The sequence below is a fragment of the Rhamphochromis sp. 'chilingali' genome (genome assembly GCF_963969265.1).
Source record: "Rhamphochromis sp. 'chilingali' genome assembly, chromosome: 20".
NCBI classification, from domain to species: domain Eukaryota; kingdom Metazoa; phylum Chordata; class Actinopteri; order Cichliformes; family Cichlidae; genus Rhamphochromis; species Rhamphochromis sp. 'chilingali'.
In genome coordinates this window covers 16825770-16851998 of record NC_137947.1, presented here as the reverse complement: position 1 = coordinate 16851998, position 26229 = coordinate 16825770, and the positions used below count along the sequence as shown (strand labels likewise).

The 26229-nt window shown below is 41.5% G+C and overlaps 1 protein-coding gene across 1 annotated transcript; it reads right to left on the bottom strand.

The window, feature by feature from the left end:
- Positions 1–555: 555 nt before the first annotated feature.
- On the bottom strand, positions 556–19476 carry pdzd7a (PDZ domain containing 7a). The gene is made up of 17 exons (XM_080868223.1): positions 19088–19476; positions 18884–18973; positions 18265–18510; positions 17252–17389; positions 16946–17120; positions 16397–16573; positions 15943–16090; positions 13210–13270; positions 12055–12582; positions 9797–9952; positions 8390–8550; positions 7344–7435; positions 7173–7264; positions 6939–7007; positions 5594–6262; positions 5154–5254; positions 556–1704 (listed from the first exon to the last, which is right to left on the bottom strand). The coding sequence occupies exons 3-17, from the start codon at positions 18452–18454 to the stop codon at positions 1528–1530; spliced, it is 2934 nt and encodes a 977-aa protein (XP_080724349.1). The 5' UTR covers positions 18455–18510; positions 18884–18973; positions 19088–19476; the 3' UTR covers positions 556–1527.
- Positions 19477–26229: the final 6753 nt, after the last annotated feature.

Genomic DNA, 26229 nt, shown 5'->3' with positions numbered 1-26229 from the left:
CACACCATTACACCACCCCAGCATGAGTCCTTGATGCCAGACAGGTTGGGTCCTGTCATGTTGTATCCACCTGATTCTGACCCTACCACCCAAATGTCACAGCACAAATAAAGATTCATCAACTCAGGAAATGTTTTTCCAATCTTTGAATGCTTTTTATATGAGTTACTGTTGCCTTCCTATCAGCTCAAAGCAGGCTGGCCCTTCTCCTCTGACCTTTGACGTGAACAAGGCATTTTCAGAATTTCATCTCAGAAAACTGCAGATCACTGTATGTTTTCTCTTTGTCAGGCCCTAGAGATAGTTCCTCGAGAAAATTCGAATATATCAGCAGTTTCTGAAATACTCCACCAGGCATGCCGCACTCAGTTTGAACTTCAGCAGTTCGTCTTGACCACGTTTATGTGCTTAAACACACGGATGCACCGGCATCTGATTGGATGATTAGATAGGTCCGTTAAAGAGCAGGTGAACAAGTTCATCTAACAAAGTAGCCAGTGAGTAACTCAAAGGCACAGACATGCTCACTTTCATCTTAAGAATTTAATTCCATGCAGGCATATAAACAATTCAGCTTTTCTATCACTTATTAAAATCAAGCTTGAGTAACATTTTCTCAGCGTTTTTCTGACTGCCCATCTATAGAATTAAGGCACTAAGCACACTGCTTTCTCCCATCCATATTTCTTTAACCCGACTTTTATTTGTGCCACTGGACCTGCATTTCTCATTGACATGTTTTTCCAACTCTTCCACATGTCTCCATAAGCTCCATCCACAGCATGGTGTAATTAAGCCTCTAAAGTGGCGGATGGCTCCAGAATACAGGCACCTCTGCCAGAGAAATACAACACAAAAAAAATACTGAGCAGCAATTTGCAATAATCTCCCCAGACATCCTCTAAACCCAAACTATCAGTTTTGACATAATACAGGGATTTAATCTGAGTATAAATCTATAAATCTCATAATGCTGGCTGAGGTAATCTCCCTCTGGCATGCCTGCAGGGCTGCTGGGCTGAGATGCTTCAAGTAAAAAGTGCAGACCACTGGCTCCACTATCAGACAGTGCTCAGAGGTCACGGCAAAGTTGCCACGTGTTGAATAGTGGCACTATTCTAACCAAAGATCATGAATTACACGATCCTATCACAAAAGCGTCTTTTAGAAAACGTGCAACATATGCATTTAGTAAAAGTTTTTCTAAAAACTAAGAATCATATAAAATTCATACAATTGCAACATTTGGTTTTCATCTCGCATTACATTATAGCAAAAGTGACCTTTATCTTGACAAATATGCAGCTGTATTAGTCTTCAAAACCAGCTGCAACCTTTATGCAAGACATACTTTATGGTATATTTTGTCATAACTTTGCCTTTGATTGTCTCCGCTGTGACCGGAGCGCTACCTATCCCATATTTCTTCTTGTGGGGTGAATCCTGTATTTATTAAGTCCCAGAGGAGCAGCAGGTTTTGTTGTCCTTCATGCCTGAGCAGCAACCTGGCTGTGAGGCACACAGAGTTTAGTCAGCAAGTCTGTTGGGGCTGCTGGGGTCGGTAGAGACCTTAGGGACCTTGACCACAAAAACCATCGGCTCTTTGGCCTTGTTGCTGAATGCACGCCGAATTACATCCACGGCGTGCTGATGAGTCACTCCCTCCAGACTCTCTCCATCTACGGACAACAGCTCATACCCTGCCTGCAGATTCAAACACATGCAAAAGGGTAAAAGAACATTGAAAAGCCACAGAAAAAGATTGAGTATCCTTTGTAAGCATGTTTTCCTCCATTTGTGTATCTCTTTTTTGTGTCTATTTTTTTTTTTCAGAGCAACATTAAAGACAGTTTCCATAACACTGCAGAGATTGTGCCCCTCTGTGAAGAAATGTAATTTATGCCAAAGAGAGTTGGAGCTCTCCCACTTCTTTAATGCATTCACACTGAAAGCTGTCACTAGTGCACGTATAAAGTTTCCCCTTCAGCACAAGGTCTTTGGAAAAAGAATATACACTGAGACAGCCGCACAGTTAGGACTATGCTTGCGGTTTCCTGCAGGATGCGAGCAGAGAGTAGCAAATCTTTGCAGCCTCGAGGAGAGGAACTTCCTCTGATGTCATCAGCGTTTGCCAAGGATGCACCTGCCTAATGTGCTCAATCTCAGCGAAGGTTAGAAACACAGAAGCACACAAGGCCGACGGCCATTGTTGTACCTTCTTTTTTTTTCCTTTCCCTTTTCCTTTCGAGTCATTAGACACAAATAGATTATTTTCCCTTCATTCTCTACCACCCTGTTCCATCTGTTACAGCTCTAACCTATTTGGCCTGTATGGATGAGGTTAGATCCGGGCTGCTGATTTTTTTATTCTTTTTTCCAGAGAGTCCGGTGTTCACCAACAACCCTATAGCCCTCCGTGCAAACAGTATCAAAAGATTTAGCTCCATTTAACCAAAGAGGAGATTAAAAAGTGCTTTTTCATTTTTGAAAAGTAATTTATCTGAATTAAATAGATCACAACCTAATCTGCCCCATCCTCTTTACAGCCATTTATACTGAGCATTTACGAGGTTCTCTATTTTCCAGCCAACAAATAACATGGCATGTAATAATAACTACAGCTTGCATGGGAGGATCTGAGGCCAAATAGCTCATGTACTGGGCTGAGAGAAGCATAGCTCAGAGTGTTGGTTATCATAAATGTAACACCACTCATGCTCTAATTGTAGTTCGGGACAGTGGTTCGTGGCTGCTCAAATTTTGAGATAACTTTCTCTAAAATACTAAAAAAAAACATTTTCTTTTTGCCTTGTGTTTAGAGAATCACTGCATTAGGATTGCATGTAAACATGCCTGCTTCTGCTAAGCAGCACTAATCAGCAGGTCCAGCTGTTGGGAATGTCATTTTGCAGGTATTAACTCAGCTGTCACGTTGACGTGACTCGCTTACGTCCACGTTCCTGCCGGTGAAGGCAGATGGCAGCGTCTAATGAACAGGACAGCACGTGTCTCATGACTAATACACACACAATACAATATTCTTCACTGGTGTGATTATCATGTGGGTCTAAGGAAACAGGATGCGTGTTAACACTGAGCCCGCCTGATCTCACTTCCCTCTGCAGAATACCGGGAGATAACACTGAGCCGTGGAGCTGATATGAGCCAGCTGACATGCCTGGTTGTTAGGTGTGAGGAAGAGACCACAGATAGCACAGGAGTGCTAGGGAGTAGCCATATATCTGTGTCTAAGCCTCATAGCCAACAACCTGTCTGTTTTTAGTCATGCTGGTGAGATGGCTAAGAAAAGATCATAGTGTCATTAGGATGCAATGTTGCTTAAATCCCTTACTTTTAACCAGACTGAAACGTCGCTTTAAATATTTGATGAATTACATTTGGTATATTCTTTTATTGAGTCCTAGAGCGAAAACCTTTAATGATTCCTTGTTTTTTTTTTTTTCTATCAGTGCTTGGTTTTGAGTAAATTTTATGCAGAGCATTATGTTCCTCATTAGGATAACTGGTGATCCTCAAACATTTACCACCTCAGTCATCTGTAATGTGTCGAAAACCTTACTTGAGTACTAAAATCAAAACTATTATGTAACGTGTAACCCTGTGGCTAGATGCTATGTCCTGCTGGAAAAGGAAGTCTGCATAAAGTTTTTCAGCCGGTGGAACCGTGAAGAGCTCTAAAATGTCTTGGTAGATGGCGGTGTTGACTTTGGAGTTTGATTAAAACACAGGGGACCAACCACTGCCAACATCAGCAGATGACACCTGGTGGCACCTCAGATCATCACAACCTGCAGAAACTTTACACTGGACTTGGATTCTGTATCCCTCCACTCTTCCTCCAGACTTGAAAGAGGACTTTGGACCACTGAGCAACAGTCCAGTTCTTTCCTACTTAGCTGAGCTAAGGCACTTCTCTTGTCTGTGGTTCAGAAGTGGTTTGATATTAGGACTACTACAGCTCTGGACGTAGTGAAAGATGGAAACAGCCTCAGTCAACGCCTTGTGAAGCTCTCCAAAGTTCTTGAAACAACTTTTCTTGACAATCCTCTCAAGGCTGCAGTCACCCCTGTCGCTTGTGCTCCTTTATCTACCAATCAACTTTCCATCAATATGCTTTGATACAGCTGTCTGTGAACCACCAGCCTTTTCAGCAATGACCTGTGGCTTACCCTCTTTGTGGAGGCTGTCCATGAGTTTCATGTGGACACAATGTACTAAACTAGCCTGAGAGATACACAGTATTTATACTCTTTGAAATTCAAAAAAATCAACATTTGTATTATTTTGAGATATTTTTTCTATTATTTTTTTCTGTAAGCCATAACTGTCAAAAGTAAAACGGAGTTTAATTGCACAGTAAGTCCAGGATATCCTAAATGTTCATTTTTATTAAACTGATGGAAAATATTGAATTTTTTCCACAATATTCAAATGTCTTGAGATGCACCTACAGAGATGTGGAGTTTGTATGAATGTGAATGTAGGTATCTGTACACAGAGGGCCAGGGAAAGTTAGTTAGATATGGGATTGCCCACATGTTTGACACTGATCAGGAATAACACTCAGATAGCAGTTTTCAACTGATAACTTGCAGCTAGGAAACATACGAATTTGTCAGCAAACACGAGTACATAATGTCAGCCTCCTACTGCTGGAATAAGTATGTTTCAACTTTGCACACAAACATTTCTTCCCAAGCATCTCTAATTCCACTGAGCTTTAACAATAAGTCTGTGATTAACTTTAGTGAATGAGCGCATGTGTAGCATATGTGTTTCAGTGAACCAGGCCAAGAAGACTGTTAAGTTACTTTACAGGCAATATATTACCAATACATTAGCAGACCAGCATCCATGTACCTCATTCATAATGAAAGTGATGGGCCACTTGAGATGGCTCTCATCTACTCTCCACTCCTCATTGCACACGTCTCTGTCATAGACACAATTACTTCATAGCAACAACTCATAACCTCAGGACTGAGGGCTGGCACATCTCTCTCACAATCTGCTACAGACAAGCGCTATATAAATCCAATCAATTATTATTATTATTATTATTATTATTATTATTATTATTATTATTATTATTATTATTATTATTATTATATGTGTTCATGCTAGACGCTGACCTTCAAAGCCTGATTTGTAGATGCAGCTCCACCTGGAAAGATTTTCTCAACCTTTATCATGGGCTGGATTCTAGACTCTACACCTCCAGAGATACTAATACCTGTAAACACACAGAAAAAGAACAATAATAAACTGAGGGCATGTTTGGCAGTACCACATGTTTTGTAACTAGTCTTACACTGTATCGATTGGTCGTTTGGTCTTTTTTTGTGTGTGAACTCTTATAAATGCATTTTAGTTTAGCAGTTAGTGATGGCCTGACCTCTACTGGTCATGTAAGAGACAGCTTAGGATGAGTCACTAAGCAGTTTGTATTGTGCTTACAAGCGCATATACGGTCACAGATTAAAAACGATTTTAGAAGCTGGCATTAAAGCAAACCCTGAAATTTCAGTTTAAAGTTAAATGAAAGTCACAACAAGTGCTGTTTTTTATTTACCCAGTGAGTGCTTGGCCTTGGAAATGGTCAAAGTGGCGATTTCACACTCCTTGGGTGGTAGAGTTTGTCTTCCTTTCACTTTTTGAACATCTTGTGAGTGTCCATTCACTTGCTGAGTACTCCCACTGGCATTGGACGGGCTCTTCTCCCTCTGGGGATCAAATACCTCAGCCAGAGGGGTTCTGCCTCTCCGCTGTGAGGGAACGTGTACGCTGACCTCCGTGTAGCCCTCTTGCCTGCTCTGTCTGCCATATATACTGTCAGGACTGCCCTCTCTCCTCACTCTCCCATGGCCATTCCTCACAGGTGACCGCCCTCGTTCATAAGCCCCGTCCCCTCGGTCAGACACGGACAACAAGGAGACCTCATCGTACCACGACGCCCCATTCTCTCTTCTGATTGGGGATCGATGGGGTTGGTGGCCACGTTTAGTGCTGTGTGGGGATTCTTTGAGGAGGAAGCTGTGAGTGGGCAAGGGGCTTGGGGAACGGGAGCGCACAGAGGATACATAGTTGTCCACAGGTACATCCAGCAGAGGGGTGAAGGCACGGGATGGCGAGAGATGGCCAGACCGTTGACCTGTCACACGCAGTCTCTCCAACTCCTCGATCAACCGGCGCTCATGCAGTCTGTCGTGTACCGGCTGCAGATAAAATCCACCCTTGTAGTCTGTACAAACATATAAACAGTGAGTGACTGAGTCAGTGCATATTATAAAGCTTATGATGGAGCAGAATCAGTGCTGTGAGTTTCATCCGTGCTTTCTACTTCCATGTTATAACTTAGCTATGCTGGCAGAAGACAGAACAACGACAGCTCAGAGATGTTTTGACAGATATCTGCTGTTTTCATAATACTGACCCTTTGACCCGGGCCTATGACCTCAGAGGCGGCTGCAATCAGTCTGAAGATGGGACTGATTGTGTCTCGCTTGCTTTTAAATGAAGTAAATGCTCAAAGCATCTTTGCATTGTTGAAGTGTCACACAGCACGTCTCTGTCTTTTCTGTATGCACCGAGATGTAAAACAACCCTCTTCAGCACGAGCACGGGAAACCTGATCTGTTCGGGGTGTGTGTGTGTGTGTGTGTCCTTTTTATATGAGGGTGGGGAATGTGTGCCAGGGACAGGATATGGTCTGCGTGTGAAGGTGTTTGGCTTTGACTATGAATATAAGATGAGGCAGGAATAAAGTGGCAGAAAACTAGAGACGGACAGAGAGAGGTTTGAGCCTCTGTATAAGTTATAATCCTACAGGAGCCATCAAGCAGATAGAGAGAAAGGTTGAAGAAAGGACCGAGGCCTAGATAAGGAGAGTGCGAGAGCAAGAGATACAGCCCATGTACCTGGGATTGGGGTGATGAGGTGACGACGAGGAGTTCCACTACGAGGAGAACGCAGAGCTGGGGAACGCGCTAAAAAGAAAGATTTCATTTTTTTTAATCTCACTTGAAAAATTCTTTTCTGTTTTTTATTCTGTCACAGCTTAGAATTTAATCTTGTAAAACTGGATAAATAAACAACAACAACAACAACAATAAAATATCAGGGCAGTGATGTCAGGTGCATCCTATGCTTACATGAGCGACTCTTGAGAATATCGTACGCTTCCAGCTCAAAAGGCATGACCATGCTGTCAAAGCGACCCAACTCAGTCATTGGTATCAGCATTCTGCAGTGGATATAAAGCGGACATGTAGTTCATACAGCATGTAAACACATAAAGCAGTATTATGCCTTGTGTATCTCACCTTATTTCCCTGAGAAGCAGCAGTTTCTCTGGCCTGTCCAAGATTGCCAGAAGAGGACGCACCAAGTCCTCGATTACAGAGTCGGACAGAAACTGTAGGAAGGATTTGATTGGTGCACAAATTAAAGTAGGCAAACAAAAAGAACCAGCTGGACATGTACACTGAGGATCTGACTGAGCTCAAAAAATATTTATACCCAGACAACTGACTTTAAGTAAATTTGAGTACATGTATAACATGCTTGTAATTTTGTTACATAAGTGCACTAAAAAACATTAATTTAATGGAAATTGAAGAACAGAAATGTACTTGATTAGTGTACATTCAGTTTACATAAAGCATATTTTGCTTAATCGACAATTATTTGAATCAATAAACATTTGATTTTAAATATTTCAGTATGATTTTGCTCAAAATTATTGCTTCATCTTTATGAGAGCGAAGAATCATTTTTTGAGTGTGTGATTATAAAATTAGTTTTACAATGTCATCTCTGCGAGAAGTTTTTACACCTCTGGATACATCTCAGCTTGTCCAAGAAAAGTTTGCTTCACACACCGAGGCTCCAGTATCTCAAGATACACATTTACAGCACGAGACAAATTTGTGATAAAACATATTATAGATTAGAGATAATGGGAAGTATAGTTTTTAGAGCTCTGCACTTGCTGTGACTAAAAGCTCAGCGTGCAGAAACACTTTATGTGATGAACTGAGCACATGTTTATACCTCTGCAGCAAGTCCTAACTTTCTTGTCTTCGACCTCCCTTTTGTTTTGTCCCGTCTCTCTAAGCTCTCTTGTCAATACCCTCTGAGGTCAGACAACGGGCTAGCCAAGGAGCTGAATATTTTAGGATTAAGGTGGACTGAGAATGAATCAAATGACAGCTTATGTTCGATCCCGATCATAAAGACAGGCCAAATCCATCTTTTGTCACAGCTGTTACACGACACATCTGTGACTAAAGAACACTCGATGACTCACTGCACTCTCACAGCAGCGTGCCTCTGAGGTGGCGATGGTAATTTCAGTTTAGAAACTCACTCGCCGACAGTGTCTCATCACAGCAGCCACCTCATCCTGACTGAGCAGTTTCTTTGCCATGTCCTCCACGTGCTGCAGGACCTCGAGTCGGGGCAGTGGGCTGCCAGCTCGGGATTCCCTCGGGGAGGTCAAGAGGTGGAATGGGCGTCCCCGTTCCTTATCTAAAGAATAATGTAGATAAAAGAAATGATGTGCAAAGAAGAAACTGTCCTGATGGCATTTAAAACTCTTCCAGTTAGATGTTTGACTTCTCAACATCTATAAATAAATTGTGCAGGCTTTTTTTACCATCAGGAGAACTTACACTAACTTTAAATTAAGATATTAAATTAAGAAATCAAGCTTATCAAGGCATCTTAACTTATGCTCTTCACCATTACATTTTTGCTTCTAACACATCTGAATAGTATTTCTGTTTGTAACTAAGTTTTCTACAACACATCAGCCGAGACCCTATTTTTATGCAATTAACTGGATATTGTCATCATGAATGTTACACTCTTACAGGACTTTACAACATTAGAGATGAATAAAACCCTAAACATAATGGAACACCTCTATAAATCAGGGAAAGCAATGCAAATTTACAAAATCTTACTTATTACTGCAAACTTGTCATCTCACGAGGCTGTTTTAACATTTGAATTCTGTATTATAGCTCTGTCATGGTAGAGCACTGGGTTTTTGTCTTCGGGTCATTTTCTCTCTCTCTCTTTGTTGTAGGATTGGTTGGGCAGGTCGGAGCGTGGGGTCCTGCTGTTCAGAAAACACACTTGTAGTTCACTGACCTTATCAGGAGCTGGTATTAAAAGGGAAGCTCCATACTGAGTCTCTATCACAGCACACCACACCACTGTGTGCCATCTCAGATTGGTAAACAGGCCTCATTCTTGGTTACTCCAGCTATTCTTGTTCTCTCCTCTATGTCTTCATGATTTTGCTGCCCTGCTGAAGAAAAGACCCACCCGAGCTTTCTCACCTGCCACCTTCAAACCAGCGCTACCCACAATGACTTCTTTTAAAGAGGCTTTCCATCTCACCTCACTTGCGTTCTCAACCTCCTTCGACCCTGAGAACAACCCAGTGCCCCTCTATCCAAGCTCACTAGTCTTAGCTTCAAGTAAGAAACTCACACACTCCTAAAGACTTTATCTACAACTGGACTGTTGGGAAACCTCCCCTCACATTCTGCTGGATATAATGTCCTCACTTATCTCCTTCAGAGAACGCTATGCCCTGATTATAATTAAAAGTGTGGCCTTAAAATGAGACACTGTGTATTATAATTAGTCAATTTAACGACCTCTGAGTCATGTTCCACAATTTGTTCAAAACCTGAAGCAACATTTCACTTTGCAGGCTGCACTATGTGAAAGAAAAACCCACACCCTGTGACCGCTCTCTCACCTTTGTTTGCACGGCGAGACGGCGACTTGGAGCGACTCCTCTCTTTGCGGTCTTTCTTAAATAAGAGGTTGACAAAGGTTTTGGAGCGTTTCAGACTAGTTTTACCCTCTTCTGAGCTTTTCTCCCTGTGTTGCCTTTTCTTCTTCTGTCTCTCCTCTAAAGGTGGGGGGGAAAAACAGACAAATATCTCTTTTTAAATTAACACACATACTGTACTTTGTGCACTAAACAAACTATAGACTACATGTCATCTTTTTTTGCAGTTATGTCTTGTACACAGGAAAATTGACTGAGCCACAGCAGGAGTAGGACATTCTGCATATCTGTGTTGGGTGCTGAAAACATAATTCATTAGGCCTTGTTGTGCTCAATGCTTAACTGTAAGCTGGTAACAGTGGCTGACACGCACTCTCCTTTATAAGCACAGACTTTTCATTTCTCTTCCAGTCAGCTTCTCTTTTCACTGCAGTAAATCTGACACTGTGGAAAGCAACAGTGTATCACTGATGAATTGCAGCCTCACCAACCTGAACACACCCCCATCTATTAGAAGCACTACAGAGAAGTGCTCCCGCTTACAATAACAAATGTCCAATCAGACCTAAGCTTTGCCCGAGCCCCCACCAAGTTCTGAAGCTACGAGTGAGCTGGAGAAATTGAAAAGGAAAGGCTAATAACTCAACAGCCCCACCAAGGCTTGGATAGATATTTCTCCATATGCTTGGTCTTATTCATTTCTCACAGAGGTACAACAAGTGAGAGTAAAGGGCAGTGATTAATCATGAGTCTGTGGCAACCTTGTGCTCATAGACAAATTCTGTATGGAGCTTAAATCAGCCGTGGAGAGTCTGAATGTTCTTGTTTACTTTCTGGAGTGATGGAGGGTTAAGGCGTTGTCTAACTGATGCGTGTCCTATAGGAAGAGCCCAGAAGCAGTGAACTGTCACAAACATCAGCTCAATATCTGATAACAGTGCCGCAATTCTGGAAAGACTGATTTCTTAGCTGGGGTTAACCCTCGTTAACACTCTGTGTATTTATGTCCACGTCTCCCTCAGTTCAGTGTCACATTGTCAATGTCTCTTCCCTGAACTTGTGTGCCTTTCTCTGTGTTCCCTCTGTGCTCAGTTTAGTTTTCCCAGTTTAGTTCTGTTTCTTTGTGAAGCCTGCAATAAAGCAGAGGTTTTGAGTTCAGCTTTTGTCTCTGTGAGTTTTGCGTTTGGGTCCTCATCTGCCTTGTATCAATGGTCAGGCTGGTGGAGCTGTAGTGCTATAAGGGAGATATTTTCTTGGCACTCTTTGCATGCATTAGTATCGACTGGGCATCGTTTAAATGCCACAACTTACCCGAGTATTGTTACTGACCACCTCCACTCCTCTATAACCACCGTGTACCCATCTCCTGATGGCTGGATAATCAACTATGTCAGAAACTTTTATTGATCTTTGAGTATATCTAGTATATATCTATGAGTAATGTGTCCAGCACCTTGAAACTATGCCATGATGAATTAAAGCAGTTCTGAAGGCATCAAGAGGGCCCAACCCGATACTAGCAAGATGTACCTAATACAGTCCATAATTAAAACCAGTGACGTAAAACATCACTTGTCTGCTTAAATTTTCGTCACATGAATAAACTGTGTTGGTTGTATGCTCACTACCAAAATACTGAGAGCTTTATTTTTTATGCCACCATCTCGGTTTAACCACTGCTGCTAAAGTTAATAAATTAAAAAGTATTGTGTTTGTGTTGTTTTCTCAGAAAACACTGCCTTAATTGTAAACACCTAGACTGTGACTAAAATATGGTAAATGGCCTGCATTTGTATAGCGCTTTTCTAGTCTATAGGACCCCAAAGCGCTTTACACTACATTCAGTCATTCACCCATTCACACACACATTCACACACTGGTGATGGCAAGCTACATTGTAGCCACAGCTGCCCTGGGGCGCACTGACAGAGGCGAGGCTGCCGGACACAGGCGCCACCGGGCCCTCTGACCACCACCAGTAGGCAAACACGGGGTTAGTATCTTGCCCAAGGATATTTGGCATGCAGCCAGGATGCAGCCTGGGATTGAACCACCGACCTTCTGATTAGTGGCTGACCTGCTCTGCCACCTGAGCTACAGCCACCCCATATGTCCTAAATAGGCTGGAAAAAACTTGTCAGCTAATAATAATGTACATAGAGAACTACCTTGCATCCATAGTTCCCCACATTTAACAACCCCAAAGAGCCTGCAGACCTCACCTGACTCTGTGATGTGACTCTGGGAACGACTGATTGGCTTCCGCGGTCTGCTCAGGGCCATCAGAGCTGCTGTCTTTGGTGAGTGTTTCTCAACTTCCTGCTTCCCTGATGACAGCGTTTTCACCCGTCCCTGTCCACCTTCTCCAGCTCCTCCCATCTCCCTTGGCCCTTCTCCTTTCCCACGTATGACCGTGTCCTTCAACACTAATGTGGCACCAACAGTCCGGCTTGTTTCTGTCGTGGAGAGCCTTTCGGGGTGTGACCCGTTAGGTAACAGGTGGTCCTGGTAGTTTGGAGGTTGGGGTTCAGTCTGTATGGCGGAGTCAGCAGTTCGATCAGTACTGCTCGGACGTCGGGAGTGGTCCTCAGTGCAGATGCCAATGTCTACCATCTCTGAGCCAAAGACAGGAGGGAAGAGGACCTGCGAGAGACCACTGAGGGAACTGAGAGGGGTGGTGGAGGACAATGACGAGGCAGAAGAGTTGGAGTCTGAACCCTGTGATGATGGTGGAGGGCCTCCATTGGCTACTATAGAACACAATCCAAAGAATATAAGGGATTAGTGTGTGTAACAGCTGCCATATGTTACAGCAACATAAATATACATGCTAGACTGGACTGTGGATAAAGTTTTCCCATAAAAGCTTAATTTGTTTCCTTCTTATTTCTGCTTTCTTTGAATGAAAACCTGTCTGTTCTCATATCCCCATAATCCTGTGAGCTTTTGATAGACAGAAAAAAAAAGCAGGACTTCTTTTTTTCTTTTTTCCTAATGAAACTCCAAAGTGACTCTGCATCTTGGCATCTCGACAGATGTCAAGTCATGCTCCATTCCAGATGACTGAGCTGCCTTTGAGTACACTGAATTAATCCCTAGCTGTGTTGAGATGGGCTCGTATCAAAGCAAAAAACAAGGAACTGGAGTGCTATTAAGAAACTGAATGACAGCTTTCTTGTTCAAGAAGGCTACACAAGGCCACTATCCCACTAATTTTTAAATGTTTCCAAGGAGACTCCACCATGTAGCTTTGAAAACCAGATAAAATCTTCATTGATTTTGTTTAGTCAAGGCAGTACTTCTCACGCCACCGTTCATTATCTCTTGTAAAACTTGTGTTAAACATTGTCCAGGGACTGTAAAAACAGTCAACATACACTTTTCCAGCCAGCCGTATTCTGCCACCATCTCCTTGTATGCGGGGTATCTGCCAGCTTCCTGTTGAAGATCAAAAAAACAAAATGTTCATCGAGAACAGCAAACAGTCAGCATGATTACTATGAAGTAGACTCTCTAGACTTTATTGACTGTTAGTGAGGTTTTTCAACATTTAAAAATGAGCCAGCATTTGTTCATTTGGATTTTTTCCTGTAGTTTTTTGTTACTTGTGAGCCACATTCACACTCTGCAAAAAAGAGTTTACAGCAACATGTTGATAATAGCAGTGTTTACATGAGGATCGTCAGCAAGTTCAGTTCGATTCAGTTTTATTTAGACAGCACCAAGTCATGACAACAGTTATATTGCTTTTATTTATTATGTTTGTATTTAAAGCTTGGTATATTACACAGTATGTAGCTGGAGAGAAATAGCAATTTTTGTTGTATGAAAATACACAAAGAACTGGCAATGGGGTGAATATGGATCTGAATCTGATCTTAAAAGAAGGAATAGTGTCTTCTGAATCCAATTAAAGGACCTGAATCCTCCAAAAAAAAATCTTCAGAGAGGGAAAACAGTCAGCACATGAATGTAAGGTGTACAGATGTGGAGACACGGCCTTTAAGGGAAGGATGGGGCTATCTACTGTATCCATACACTTAGGGCGAGATGGGAATTAGGAAAAGGGGGGAAGTAAAACATGGGTGAAAGTCATCAGAAAATCGCAAAGAAAGGAGCAAAATTCAAAGCAAAACATAAGCGGCAACAAAATGAGTAAAATTGGATTTTTTTTTAAAACTAAACACAGAGATGCAAAAACTTGCACTAAAACATGATCTAAAGTTAGAATAAGAAGCATGGGAAAAAACTAAAACTCTTCACTAGAGGAGGAATAAAGTAAACACAGAACTCAGAGATTTATTAATATTATAAAGCATCAAACTCACTAGAGAGTAATGAGGAAATTAAAACAGGAGTGCAAAAATCAGCCTGCCAAATATAAGAACCAAAACTTCAAACTCAAGCAGATAACTAACAATTCAAAACTTAGAGGTAGAAAAAAACAGCTGGGACCACAACAAACACGTTACTGTGTGCTCATTAGCATGTCACATACAGCTGAGAGTGATGAGAAGGTATCATTTTAGTTCTGCAGATTAATCTGACAAGATTACGACCACAGATATAAAACAATGGCTAACCGAAGTATTATCATTTGACATGAGTCCTGAATTCAATTTCAAGCTAGTCCATACACTAATCTTTAAGACATGACGCTCAAAACCAAAATGTGAACTTGGTGAAGAGGGCAAAAGGAAAGTCTTTATCCTTTGAGCACCACTTGCAATGACAATCCCTGGAATCACTGGAATATTTGGACCAATCAATAAGCTGTCCACACATTAAAGCGAGCACTGGGCTTACAGGTTGTTCTGCCTTTGATATTTTCAGTTATGCATACCAGCTTAATTTCCACCTTTTGACCTCTGTGCAGCATCTTATTGTACTTAATGTTAGTTTAGTTATGTTATATTTGCTCTAGTAATGATTAGTAATTGCTTTAATATCCAGTTCAAATGAATCCTTACTTCAAATGTAAAGCTGTAAGGATATTAAGGTGCTTGTATTTACTGTATAGGTTAGGGTAAATATTATGTGGTTCACAGAATTACAAAACACGTGGCTCTCGTAAGCACATAATACTGTATAATGCCTTCTCAACTTTTTTTTAAGGAACTGTCTCATCAGCACTCATTTTTTCCTTTAAGAGCACAGGTGTGAGGGTCTTAAATAATAAAACCTTGCTTTACTATGTGTGTGATCCATCCATACAGGACAGGACAGGAGGAAGGCATAAATTAAGGCTTTCGGTTGATTATAACCTGATCCTCGCCTGCCTTTGAATAATGAACGTCGTGCCTGGCTGTTTTTCACACGTGGAACCTGAGATCAGGGGGGTAAAATGAGCATGCAGCAATGCTAGCGAGCTGAGAGCACGCCGCACATCACACATACACCGATTCATACGCACCTACACGCGGTGCCTTTATCCAGAAATGACACAGGTTAAGTGCTGCGGCCTAGCACACATACTCAGGCACACATAAGAAATTTGAGGGCTGTAAGCCAACTGTCTGCTCAGCAGTGCAGGCTCATTGAGAAGAGCCGGTGTTGTTTACACGCTAGCATTTATTATTGTGTCAGCACTCAAGGCTCCGATCAGCTGTTAAGTTTAAACTGAAGCAAATTATTAACACTCCACTGCAATTAGAGAACTTCCTGAAATCAAACTTCAGTCTCATTTCAGACAACACTGAGTTTTTTTTTAGTTTGGTGGTTTGACAAAATGTTGCTCATGTACACCTCAGCATTCAACTGGAGGTATGTTTATGTCCAAAAGAGGAAAATAAGCCCAATATATACTCTCATGTTAGCTCTTTGTCTTGTGTTCCTCTCACTCCTTGGAATATATTTAGCTTTTTGGCTGTTAAATCCTCTACTCTCGTCACTTGCTCTGTGTGTGCTGTCTGAAACTGAGCCAAGACATTTAAGTCACAGGTTGTAAAAGGAAGAACAAAAATGTGTCCTCATGCTGTGACAGTCCTCTCATACCCTGTTGATTTGTTAATTATAAAAATGTAAAAAGAAAAAAAACCCAACCCAACAACCTGAAACTGATTAGCTCAGCTTTAAACATATTTTTTTTTCCTTTTTTTTCATTCGCTCACCCTGATGGTCAACATGACGTGGGTGTGGCTCTTCAGGACCTCCACCGCATTGCTGTGAGTGATGTCATCAAAGCTCACCCCATTAGCTGCAAGGATCTGATCCCCCATTTTGATGCCATGCTGCTCTGCAAGTCCACCTGGGTCCAACCTGATGAGCAGTATGAAAAAATCCAGACATGAAAAAAAGAAATGTAACTACTAATTGAATTTAAATGTGAGCTTCTTTGCTTTGATCTACCACAAAGACTCAGATAAACTTTGCAAATGAGATTATGATATCATCTTTAATTATTGGGGTTAATATTATTATTTGCAGCCAGGTGGGGTAAACCTGGATTCCACCAAGTGCACCAATATAACCATCCTGAGGCCTAAATGATTTTACAACAGGTACTAATTAATTTTTTTTTATCTCATGCAGAAAAAACAAAAAAAACTGTGTTTGTATTCATACTTAGACACATAGATCCCCAATCCAAACTCTCTTCCTCCTCTGATGTTGAAGCCCAAGCAATAATCATCTGACGTGGTGAAGAGATGTACGATCCTGCGAAGAGCGCTGTCCGAACTGGCCTCTGAAGGGGTACGACCGCTCTCCTCCACTACCATCCGCCGGTGAATCAGATCCACCCTGCACGCACACACATAAACACACACAAAAGGAGACATTGTATATGCACACATGAAAACACTCATATAAACTGCTTTCTCTCTGTCCACTGAATTCAGGTGTGTCAGTATCAGATAATCAAGTAGCCATAAAGGTCACAGCAGTAATCAATCCACTGATGCCACATGAAACCAAGATACTGTATATCCCAAAAGAAAGATAACCAGTGTGAGCTACAGTCAAGTGACAAGACTTGACAAAACAAGAGCCACACAAAGGTCAGTGATAGTAGTTCCAAAGCTGTAGTCTCTTACATATTCAGCAATAAGTATTTCATCAGTAAATGTTTGATATCTTGGTAGTTTCCAGCCCTGCTGAGTGGACTGGCCTCACCATGTGGTCTTCTCCTTAGAGTAGCGGATGCCGGGGATCTTGCCCACCCGTCTCACCACCATCCTCAGCCTGTTGTTTCCTGTCAGGACCTTCACAGCACTGCTCATGGTGATGCTCTCCAGGCTGACCCCGTTCACCTCCACCAGCTTGTCACCCACAGTCAGCCCAGCCTCCGCTGCAGACACAGGCAGAATTCAGCATGAAAAACCAGAAGACAACATTCCCACGTGTAAGCACACTGGGAAAAAAAGCTTGTCGTGACCATTTACATAGACAGTCTGATGAACACACACATTTCTTCCTAACCTGCAGGGCTGTTGTCCTGCACCTTACTGACAAATATGCCGAGTCCATGTTCAGAGCCCCCGCGGACACTGAAACCCAGACGCCCATCTGGACTCTTATCTACTGTCACTGTGTGAATGTCTTCACTGTCATCCCCTCCTGCAAACACACAAAACACCAACATGAGTCCACCATAAATATGCACAGTGTGACCCACAAGTATTCCCAGGATTGGGACACTTCCAACAAAATATGATTTGAAAATTCAAAGCTGATGGGAAAAAAACTCATTTACAAAGAACAGACAATAAATGACAAACAATAAACATTCTAACATTTAAAAGTTACTGATAACAAACCTATTGACTGTTAAACCTAAAACATATGTATCAACCTTAAATGAAAAACTTCATCCTTATGAACTTTTTCAGGTCACAGGTCGACAGACTCCTATGAAGTTAACTGACAAATGAAATGCATTTATATAGGCTCATCATTGAAAGCAACTTTATTTAACTGACAGAATTTTTGCACAACTTGGGTGGCGCCTACTGTGAATACAACTAACCATTAATTAACATTTGTGTTGATCACTCTGATGTTGTCTCAATTAAATATTGGCCGATCAGTCTTTCAAATGTCAGAAATATCCAAAGCCAAAATTCACATCTTCACACAACTTTTTGGTCTCGTCTTAAATGAGCAAAGCCTACTGCGGACATTCAGTTTCTGATCACTGAAAATGAAGAAGACTACCAAAATTTTACATTTCAGATACTTGAATTGTTTGCATTTCTGCTTAAAAATAGAAAAGAGGTTGACTAAAAAAGTTTTTAGTAACTCAGTTCTCATTGCCTTTTAGCTTAAAAACACATAAGATTAACTCTGTCCACAGTATTTTACATATGTATATCAGCTTGCTCTGAATTAATTTTAAACAAATATCTGTGTCACTGATTGTCCTGAATACACCTTTGCAGCCAGTTGCTGTGTTGCCATGGTAGCAGAAGACTGTTACTGGGACCAGACCTCACCATCAACAGGTGCATTGATGAGGATGACCCTGCCCATGGGTGAGGAGGACCTGTGTCTGTGGCGCTGCTTCTTCACCATGTAGCGTGTGGTGCTGTGGGAACCCCCATTCGGACCTCCGTTTTTAAAGTGGGGGTGCCCCCCTCCATTTGTCATCTCCCTCCAGGCTGGAGTTTGAAAGGAGTCAGCCATGGTAAGTGTCCAAAAACTCTTCCCTCAGTCATCCAGGCGGGAGGATATGTGGAGTCCTAGTTTAGGATGGCAGAGATGGAGCCAAGTGTTTGGGGAAAGGCAGTGAGGGACAAATAACTTGTAAAATGGACACTTTAGCACCTGCTTGTCCAAACTGAACCCCACTGGAGGAGGCAAGTAAAAAAGCTGCTGGTAGCATCTCTAATCTCAAGTGACATCAGTTTCATTCAGTAGATAAAGCTTAAAAATAGGAACCAGGTTGAAAAGAAACCTCTGACTTCAGCTGAAGCCACACAGCTAAGTCACAAAACACAAAAGTTGGCTGAAAGAAAAGCTCCATGACTGAAGAGAGGGATTTTCTCACACTCAGATATAATCCTGGTCTTATAAGTCAAAGATGTTGGCGTGATCCAACAGTGTCCTCTGTACCTTCCGAAACCAGGGTACCCGGTGCCCGCTGTCTGCAGAGAAGTCAGCAGTGCAGGGTGATTCCCCTCTGGTCATGTTTAATTAAACGGCCTGTTGTGAAAAGAATATGTTGTGATGAGTAATGTGGCCTCAGAGCTGAAGAATAGACAATGAAATCCTTTAATTCTGACACAGTATTGACCTGTGAGGATAAGAAACACTCACTGAACTCCCGTGGCCGTCTATTAATCAGCACCATGGACAGCAACTCAGTCAGCATGCATATAACCAACAGGTCTAATTTGACAGTAAGTTATATGAGCGACAGTTTGCAGGGAGGCATAATTATAGGTGGACTTTAATTCTGTTCATATCTTCGACTTGCTGAGTCTAAAATAAAGTAAAGAATTTTAGCATTACCTGCCGTGTCCATGTTGCGCTGGCTGCGCTCGCACTGAGCTGGTCCGCCTCACTGACGCATTAAGAGACACCTCCGGAGCGTTAATGCCACCTCGTTTGTTCTCCCGGTGACCATTATTGTCTTAAGAGGTGTAATCCTTTTACATAAGCCCCCACCCGCAGCTGTGCAGCCACTAGCGCTGGGGCTGGAGATGAGTAAGTACACTGATTACTCAAACAGTAAAGTAACACTCACTCAAGACTTCTCCAGCGTGTCCTCGAGTAAACTTTCTTATTAATGTGCTACTGGACTTGGGTAGAGCTGGAGAGAGATGAAGGCGGGGGAAAACGGAGCAGCTGATCCTCCTGCCACGCCGTTAAGATGGGTAAACAACCCCACCCGGTGGCTAGTTTAGTCACATCCATGTGGGTCTCCAGCTCAAAAGCAGTTTTGTAGGAGACTGTGGAGGAGTGTGGTTAACAGGGCTTTCAGAAAACAGAAGTTGTCATTTATCTTTTACAAAAGATATTTATCTTTATTTCTGGTTTGTCATTATTAATCTGACATTATTATATCTACACAACACAGATAGGCCTACATAAACACGTGCATGCCCCACTGGTTGCTGCTGTGCGCTGTAACAACGCGTCAGCGAAGCGCCATATGGAGGCAGATACCTATATTCAATTAAATATCATCATAAGTCGTTGACTTTCGAACCAATTTGGATTCAGTTTGGTTCATTAAAAATGCCAGAACGGATACAGAAGACTTAGTAACGCTTAATATGTTTCCAGGTTTCATGTCAAAATGATGTTCTGCTTCAAAAACTGAAATGTGTAAAAATCATTTTAAAACTTTGACATCAGAGCTGCAACCTGTTTCTGCTCTCGGAGAATTATTATTTTGTATATTCATCATAAATATATTATTTTCTGCATTTAATCTTTGTGTATCTTTTTCATTCATGTCTGGTTTTTAACTGAATGCCAGCATTTAATGTGATATATTTACTGTCCATGTACTGCCACTTTTGGCCACAACAAAAGAAGAAACAAACACACAAGGGGCCATTTTTCGGTGCTGCACTATTACTGCCAATACAAAGATTCATTTACGTTTTTCTCTGAAATATCGACCTTGGACACCTTATGTAAATGCCATCCTATGAAGAAGGATTTTTATTATCGAGTGGTTGCATGCTTTGCGTTTTAATGTTGAGTGTATTTTAGTGTTGCATGCTTTTATTCCATTTATTGGGACTTCTCCCCGACAGACTCCGCCCCCCTTACTTCCCCAATTAGATACACCTGGAAGGCACAGGGGACAGAAATCAATCGGGCCTCCCATGTTGGCAGCGGCCAATAAGAGGTTCTGGCAGGTCAGAAAGACGTGTGTGGCAGCAGGAGAGCCATGGAGTAGCGTGGCGGCAGGCGCAGCCACAAGAAGAAGGACGCGGTCGGCCTGGCTCCCACTGGTGGAATAAGCATATTCTTCACAGCCAGGAAGTGTGGCATAGCCTGATCGGGAACTTTGGGGACTTAGCTCATGGACTGAGCATCATCATATTTTTAGTATGCCGAGGTTTATGGGGGGTTTTCTCTCCCCTGATCAGGGCAGTTTTAGTGTTGTAAATAAAGTTCATTTATTTTTATTGACTATTTTAACTGGGTATTACGTCTTCTGTTTCCGTGATCACGCCCTGCTACTTTCCCTGTTATAGAAGGGGTTCCCTTCTACGGAGCCCCTCTGATGTCATGGTCCAAAAAATAAATAAATTGTGGCCATAAAATACTACTTCGTGCCCTCGAAGTAGTATAACGTGCCCACGAAATACTATTTCGAGGCCACGAAATGCTAATTTGTGGGCACGAATTGAGTATAACGTGGCAACGAATTACGCATTTGTGGCAATTAGATAACGTGCGCACATCATATTGATACAATTCCTGGACAGCTGCGTAGAGACACAAGCATAAGAGTAGGCTAAACCTATAAACCATGGACAGAGACCGTATGATTGCGTTTTATTTTAGGCTGGGAATGAGCTACAAATGCATTTTGAAAAGCCTGACAATGCAAGGAACCATTACGGAGAGACGTTTAAACAGGATATTGAGAGCCCAGTTGCTTTACAGACGTTAAGTACGACATGGAGCCGGGATAGATTTTATTGCTGCAAGGGCCTGGGAAGGATCACGGTTATCTGTCAAGTGTTTCGTGGCTACAAATTAGCATTTCGTGCGCACGTTATTCCCATTTCGTGGGCACAAGTAGTATTTTGTGGCCACAATTTACTTATTTTTGGACCATGTCATCAGAGGGGCTCCGTACCCTTCTAACTTACACCCGCGATATAAACACTCGGTAAGAAGGATCCTAAATATGTTGAAGAATAAGAAATTAAAACTTTATTGAAAATGGCAAAATACACCCGTGTTTTCTTTAAAATCCTATTTGATGTCACGTGATAGACGTTAGCCGAACGCCATGTCTCAGCGTAATTTGCTTATAGAACGTGTTAATGTTTGTTACAGTGAAGTAACCACAGTAACGGGCAACAAGTAAACACAGTGTTCGGTATTTTTCTTTAGTGTGTTTTCGCCGGTTAGACGTTGACATCGCCACATTTCTGAACATATTTAAACAAGTTTTGAATTCGTCTTTGCAAAGATTTTCCACTCGTCTTCAAAAAACAAGAAGAACATCAGTCTACTTGCGTTGGTTTGTTTTGCAATGTCTCAAAACATCTATCAACCGCGTTTCAGAGGACCTCCTCCTCGCTGCGGTGGGCAGTACGGTCCCCCCGGTGAATACAATGGTCTCAGAAAAGCTTTTGAGAACTGCAGGAGGGAAAACCTTCGTCTACGAGAGAGCGAGTACCAACTGCGAAGTCGCCTAAACGGTCTTCTGGTAGAGAGGAGCAATTTATGTCATAAGGATGGGCTTGTAGCTCTTAGAGAAGAAATGGAGTCCAAATACAAGCAACTGGAGAAAAGAAATGAAAAGCTAGAAGAAGAAAACAAAATACTAGAAGGGAAGCAGCTAGACTTGGATGACTTGAAGGAAAAGCTGTCAGACACGTACTCAAGAATTAAAGCAGAAAATGAGTACCAGCAATTTCTAAGGGAGAAACATTCAGAAGTCCAAAATTTGAAGGAGAAATGTCAAGACCCGGAACAGAAGCAGGCACTCTTGGAGGACAAAAATAAAGAATTGGAGGAAGAGAAGACAAAACTGGAGAACAAAAATAAAGAATTGGAGGAAGAGAAGACAAAACTAGAAGACAAAAATAAAGAATTGGAGGAAGAGAAGACAAAACTGGAGAACAAAAATAAAGAATTGGAGGAAGAGAAGACAAAACTGGAGAACAAAAATAAAGAATTGGAGGAAGAGAAGACAAAACTGGAGAACAAAAATAAAGAAATTGAGCAAGAGAAGAAAAAACTGGAGGACAGAAATAAAGAATTTGAGGAAGAGAAGGAAAAGGTAGAAGACAAATATACAGCGCTTGAGCAGAAGCATAAAGAAGTCCAGGACAGGAGCACAGAAATGCTTCAGGAGAAGATCCAACACCTGCAAAAATATGAAGAGCTTGAGAGGATTCACAAAGAACTGCAAAGCAGAAACAGTGAAATCCAGGTGGATCAGAAAAGGCAGAAACAAGAGGAGCTTGAACAAAAGGGCAAAGAAGAGGATGAAAAATTTGACAAACTGCAGGAAGATTTTGAGAAGATTCAAGCAGACAATGAAAACCTCAAAGAAAATAACACACAGGAGATGAAAAACGATGAGTTGCAGGTGCAAGAAAAGCAAAAGAAAAAAGGATCCAGCTTTTTCAAGAGGAAGTCAAGCAAGAAAGAGGAAAAACCAAAACAAGACCAGGAAAGTGTAGAGAAAGAAGAAAAGGTAGAAAAGATAAACGGCAAAGTAGAAGAAAAAGCGAAAGGAAAGAAGAAGACAGGCTGCTGGAGCTGGTTTTTCAGGAGTAAGAAACGTTCTGGTGAGATGAGAGTGGAAGAGGCTGCTGAGTCTGGACAAGTGTAGGAGGTTCTCCATTTCATTACTATTCACATCTCCACCCGGATCCTTCCTGCACCTCCCTCTACCCTTTGTCTACCCCCTTCTTCCCTCCTTCTCCCTCTTCACATCTCCACCCCACCCATATCCTGCACCTCCTTCTACCCCCTTCTTCCCTCCTTCTCCCCCTACCCCTGCAACCTCCATTTGCCATGTCCATCGACAGGTCTTTCTATGTGAAGATCTGTTTCCTCTGTATCATAATAAAAAATAAAGTTGAACAAAATCAGAACTAAATAAGCATTTCATTTTATGAGAAAGCACAATTATACAACCTGTTTCTCTATAAACTAAAAACCAGTGGATAAACAGACTAATGAATAGGTAATAAAACTTGTTAAATATGACTGACTGTGACTCCCCTTGAAACCTGTTAAAGAAACATAAGTATTTAGCTTTCAGGAGGTAGAAATGCTGCCACCTTTTGGGGAATTATAAGGATGGTGTACGTTGTAGACCTTTCAGCTGTGCATAAAATCACAGAAAAATATACGGTCACACCACACAAAAATGAGAGTCTTTCTTTAGCTGTGTACTTCTATCTATAAATTAGCCTTCTTGTTATTTTAATGATCATAAATTGTTTGGGATGCTGTTTAAATTACACAGACACCAGGGAGCTGATACAGCAAGACTAGTGAAAACTGAGTATAATAAATTAAACTAGAAAACGAAAATTTCAGAAGAAATTTTAAGCGTGCCTATGCTGCTGCCAATGAGTGTAGTTTGTGTTAGTAAAGAGCAACTTGTACTTCGGTCCCATTAAGCGATGGTTTAACAAATTTCACTGCACACTAAAAGGAATCTGGATTTAAATATAACATAGTACTGTTGGATTAAGTGTAGGAAACACTAGTATAAGGTGTCTATGGAACAAATCTCCTTCAACATTCATAATGACCAAAGTGAGGACAAAGTGAGGATCAGTCAGCTGATTGTGTTTAAGGTAAAAGCATCTATAGACACTGAGATTGCTCGATATTTTAGTGAGATAACTCCAGATGTCTGTGGGTTTTGTCAACTTTGGGTGAACAAAAGCAGAAAAATGGTAAAAGATTCAGACATTGAAAGTCTGGTTTATTTCATGAATACAGTGAAACATTTTACAGTCCACAGAGCAAAGTAGCATACATGATAATGGATACTACAACATAACACGGACAGTGAGAAGCAAAACTCATTGTCTTACCAGCTGTTATATTCTTTAAACTTAAAATAAACCTTTGAAATTAGAGTTTAGTCTTTTAAGTCATCTATTTAAAAAAAAATGAATCAACACTTGTTTCTCTCAGCAGCATTACTGAAGTGACACTTTAACGATGCTTCTTATCACAGTCTTTATGATGAAAAAACATGTTCTCTCATTAGCAGATGTAGCAGAATACATTTATTGCAGTGTATGAGCTACACTTCTTGTAAAAAAAAAAAGAAAAAAAAAAGCTGATTGGAAATGCATTCCAGCTTTTTGGTTTTTCACTCTTTGATGGATTTAATATGAACAGCCACGTAAAATTTATTCCAATTTTTTGCCTTTGCTTCAATTAAGGTGTGTCTTTAAAGCTACGATACCTTTCTTGTTCAAAAAGTTTACTGACACAGTAAAGACGTAGCTAGGGAACTCAGTAAGTATGAGCAGCAATAGCTTAGGGACACTTTCTCAAATAAAGAGGATTTCATCATCTGCAGTTCGTGAAAAAAGTGCCACATTAAAAACAAATCCGCAGATCCGCAAATTATGGATAGCTACAGACTCTTTTCAGCTATTGAGGTATACTTATGCACTTATCAGCATACAGTTTAAAGGCTTGCATTAGAGTGCATTGGTGTCCAGTTGGGCATCTTTTATGGTTATACCACTGTGAATTTTGCTATATAAATATGCTCAAGACTCTATCATATGTTTGACATCCAGCTAAAAATTCGAAAATATATATTTTTAAATCAGTAACTTTGCAAATTTAGAGGAAATGTTTTTTGGACAACAAATTAGTCACATTTTAAAAACAGTTTGAATAATCTGCGCTGACAGACAGACATTTATGAAGCGCCGGCTATAACACACATGCTTACCGTGTGAAAGGACCGCGGATGTCTTGGAGCAGAGAACCGCGTTGTATTGTTGCTTTTCTCTTAAGCAACGCCAGCCAGTCAGAAACGCTCTGTGTGGGTAGAAAATGGTCTGCACCGGCGCTGGTCCTGACGCGAAATGGCGAGGGTCTCACTCTTTGAGTAACGCTTCATATAGGACCTGGGGGCTTCCAAAAACAATAGATGGTGGGCCGATAAGTCTGGGGGCGATACACCTGCAGGGCATCACCTTGCTGTGCAAGTTTAAAACAATGAGGGTGGGGCACGCAGTTGCTGAGCTCCGGTGTAATTTGCCAAGATAGGTCTGGACTTCAGACTTCAGAAAATAGGCGATACCCTGCTCGACTGGTACATCTGCAGGGCTTTTACCTTGTCGAGGGTTAGGGTTAAAGAGCCGATACCGGCCACCTTAAACAATAGGTCGGTCCCCGCTTTTACACCTGTCGGCTTTTACCTTTTCCTAAGGAATCCCAACAATTAAATGATACCCACGGTGGGCTTTTGCGTTCCTGAACAAATTCAAAAAATTAACCAGCTGCTGAAAGACGGATGGGGCTTGCGAGACTGGTTTTAGAAGTATCACTGCAGCATTTATTTCTAAAGGGGCTGAATGTTATTTGTGACCACCTATTGCATTAAAAACTAGCAGCCTCTGTCTCCCTCTTGGATTAACATTCCGAAATCCCGATTTTTAAATAAAATGATCGCATCAACCCATGAAAGAAACCCCAGTGGATGCGTAAAAACTAGTTAAATTAAAACTAGCGCTTTGATTAACACTTGTGAACAGTCATGAAGG

What these genes read in the sequence shown, in the direction of transcription:
- pdzd7a (XM_080868223.1), bottom strand. Translation starts at nt 18,454, where the DNA reads ATGGCTGACTCCTTTCAAACTCCAGCCTGGAGGGAGATGACAAATGGA. An exon ending in TTGGGGATCTATGTGTCTAA is followed by an intron (nt 16,091 to 16,396) that starts GTATGAATACAA and finishes ACTGCTCATCAG; the next exon opens with GTTGGACCCAGGTGGACTTG. An exon ending in GTCTCGCCGTGCAAACAAAG is followed by an intron (nt 8,551 to 9,796) that starts GTGAGAGAGCGG and finishes ATTATTCTTTAG; the next exon opens with ATAAGGAACGGGGACGCCCA.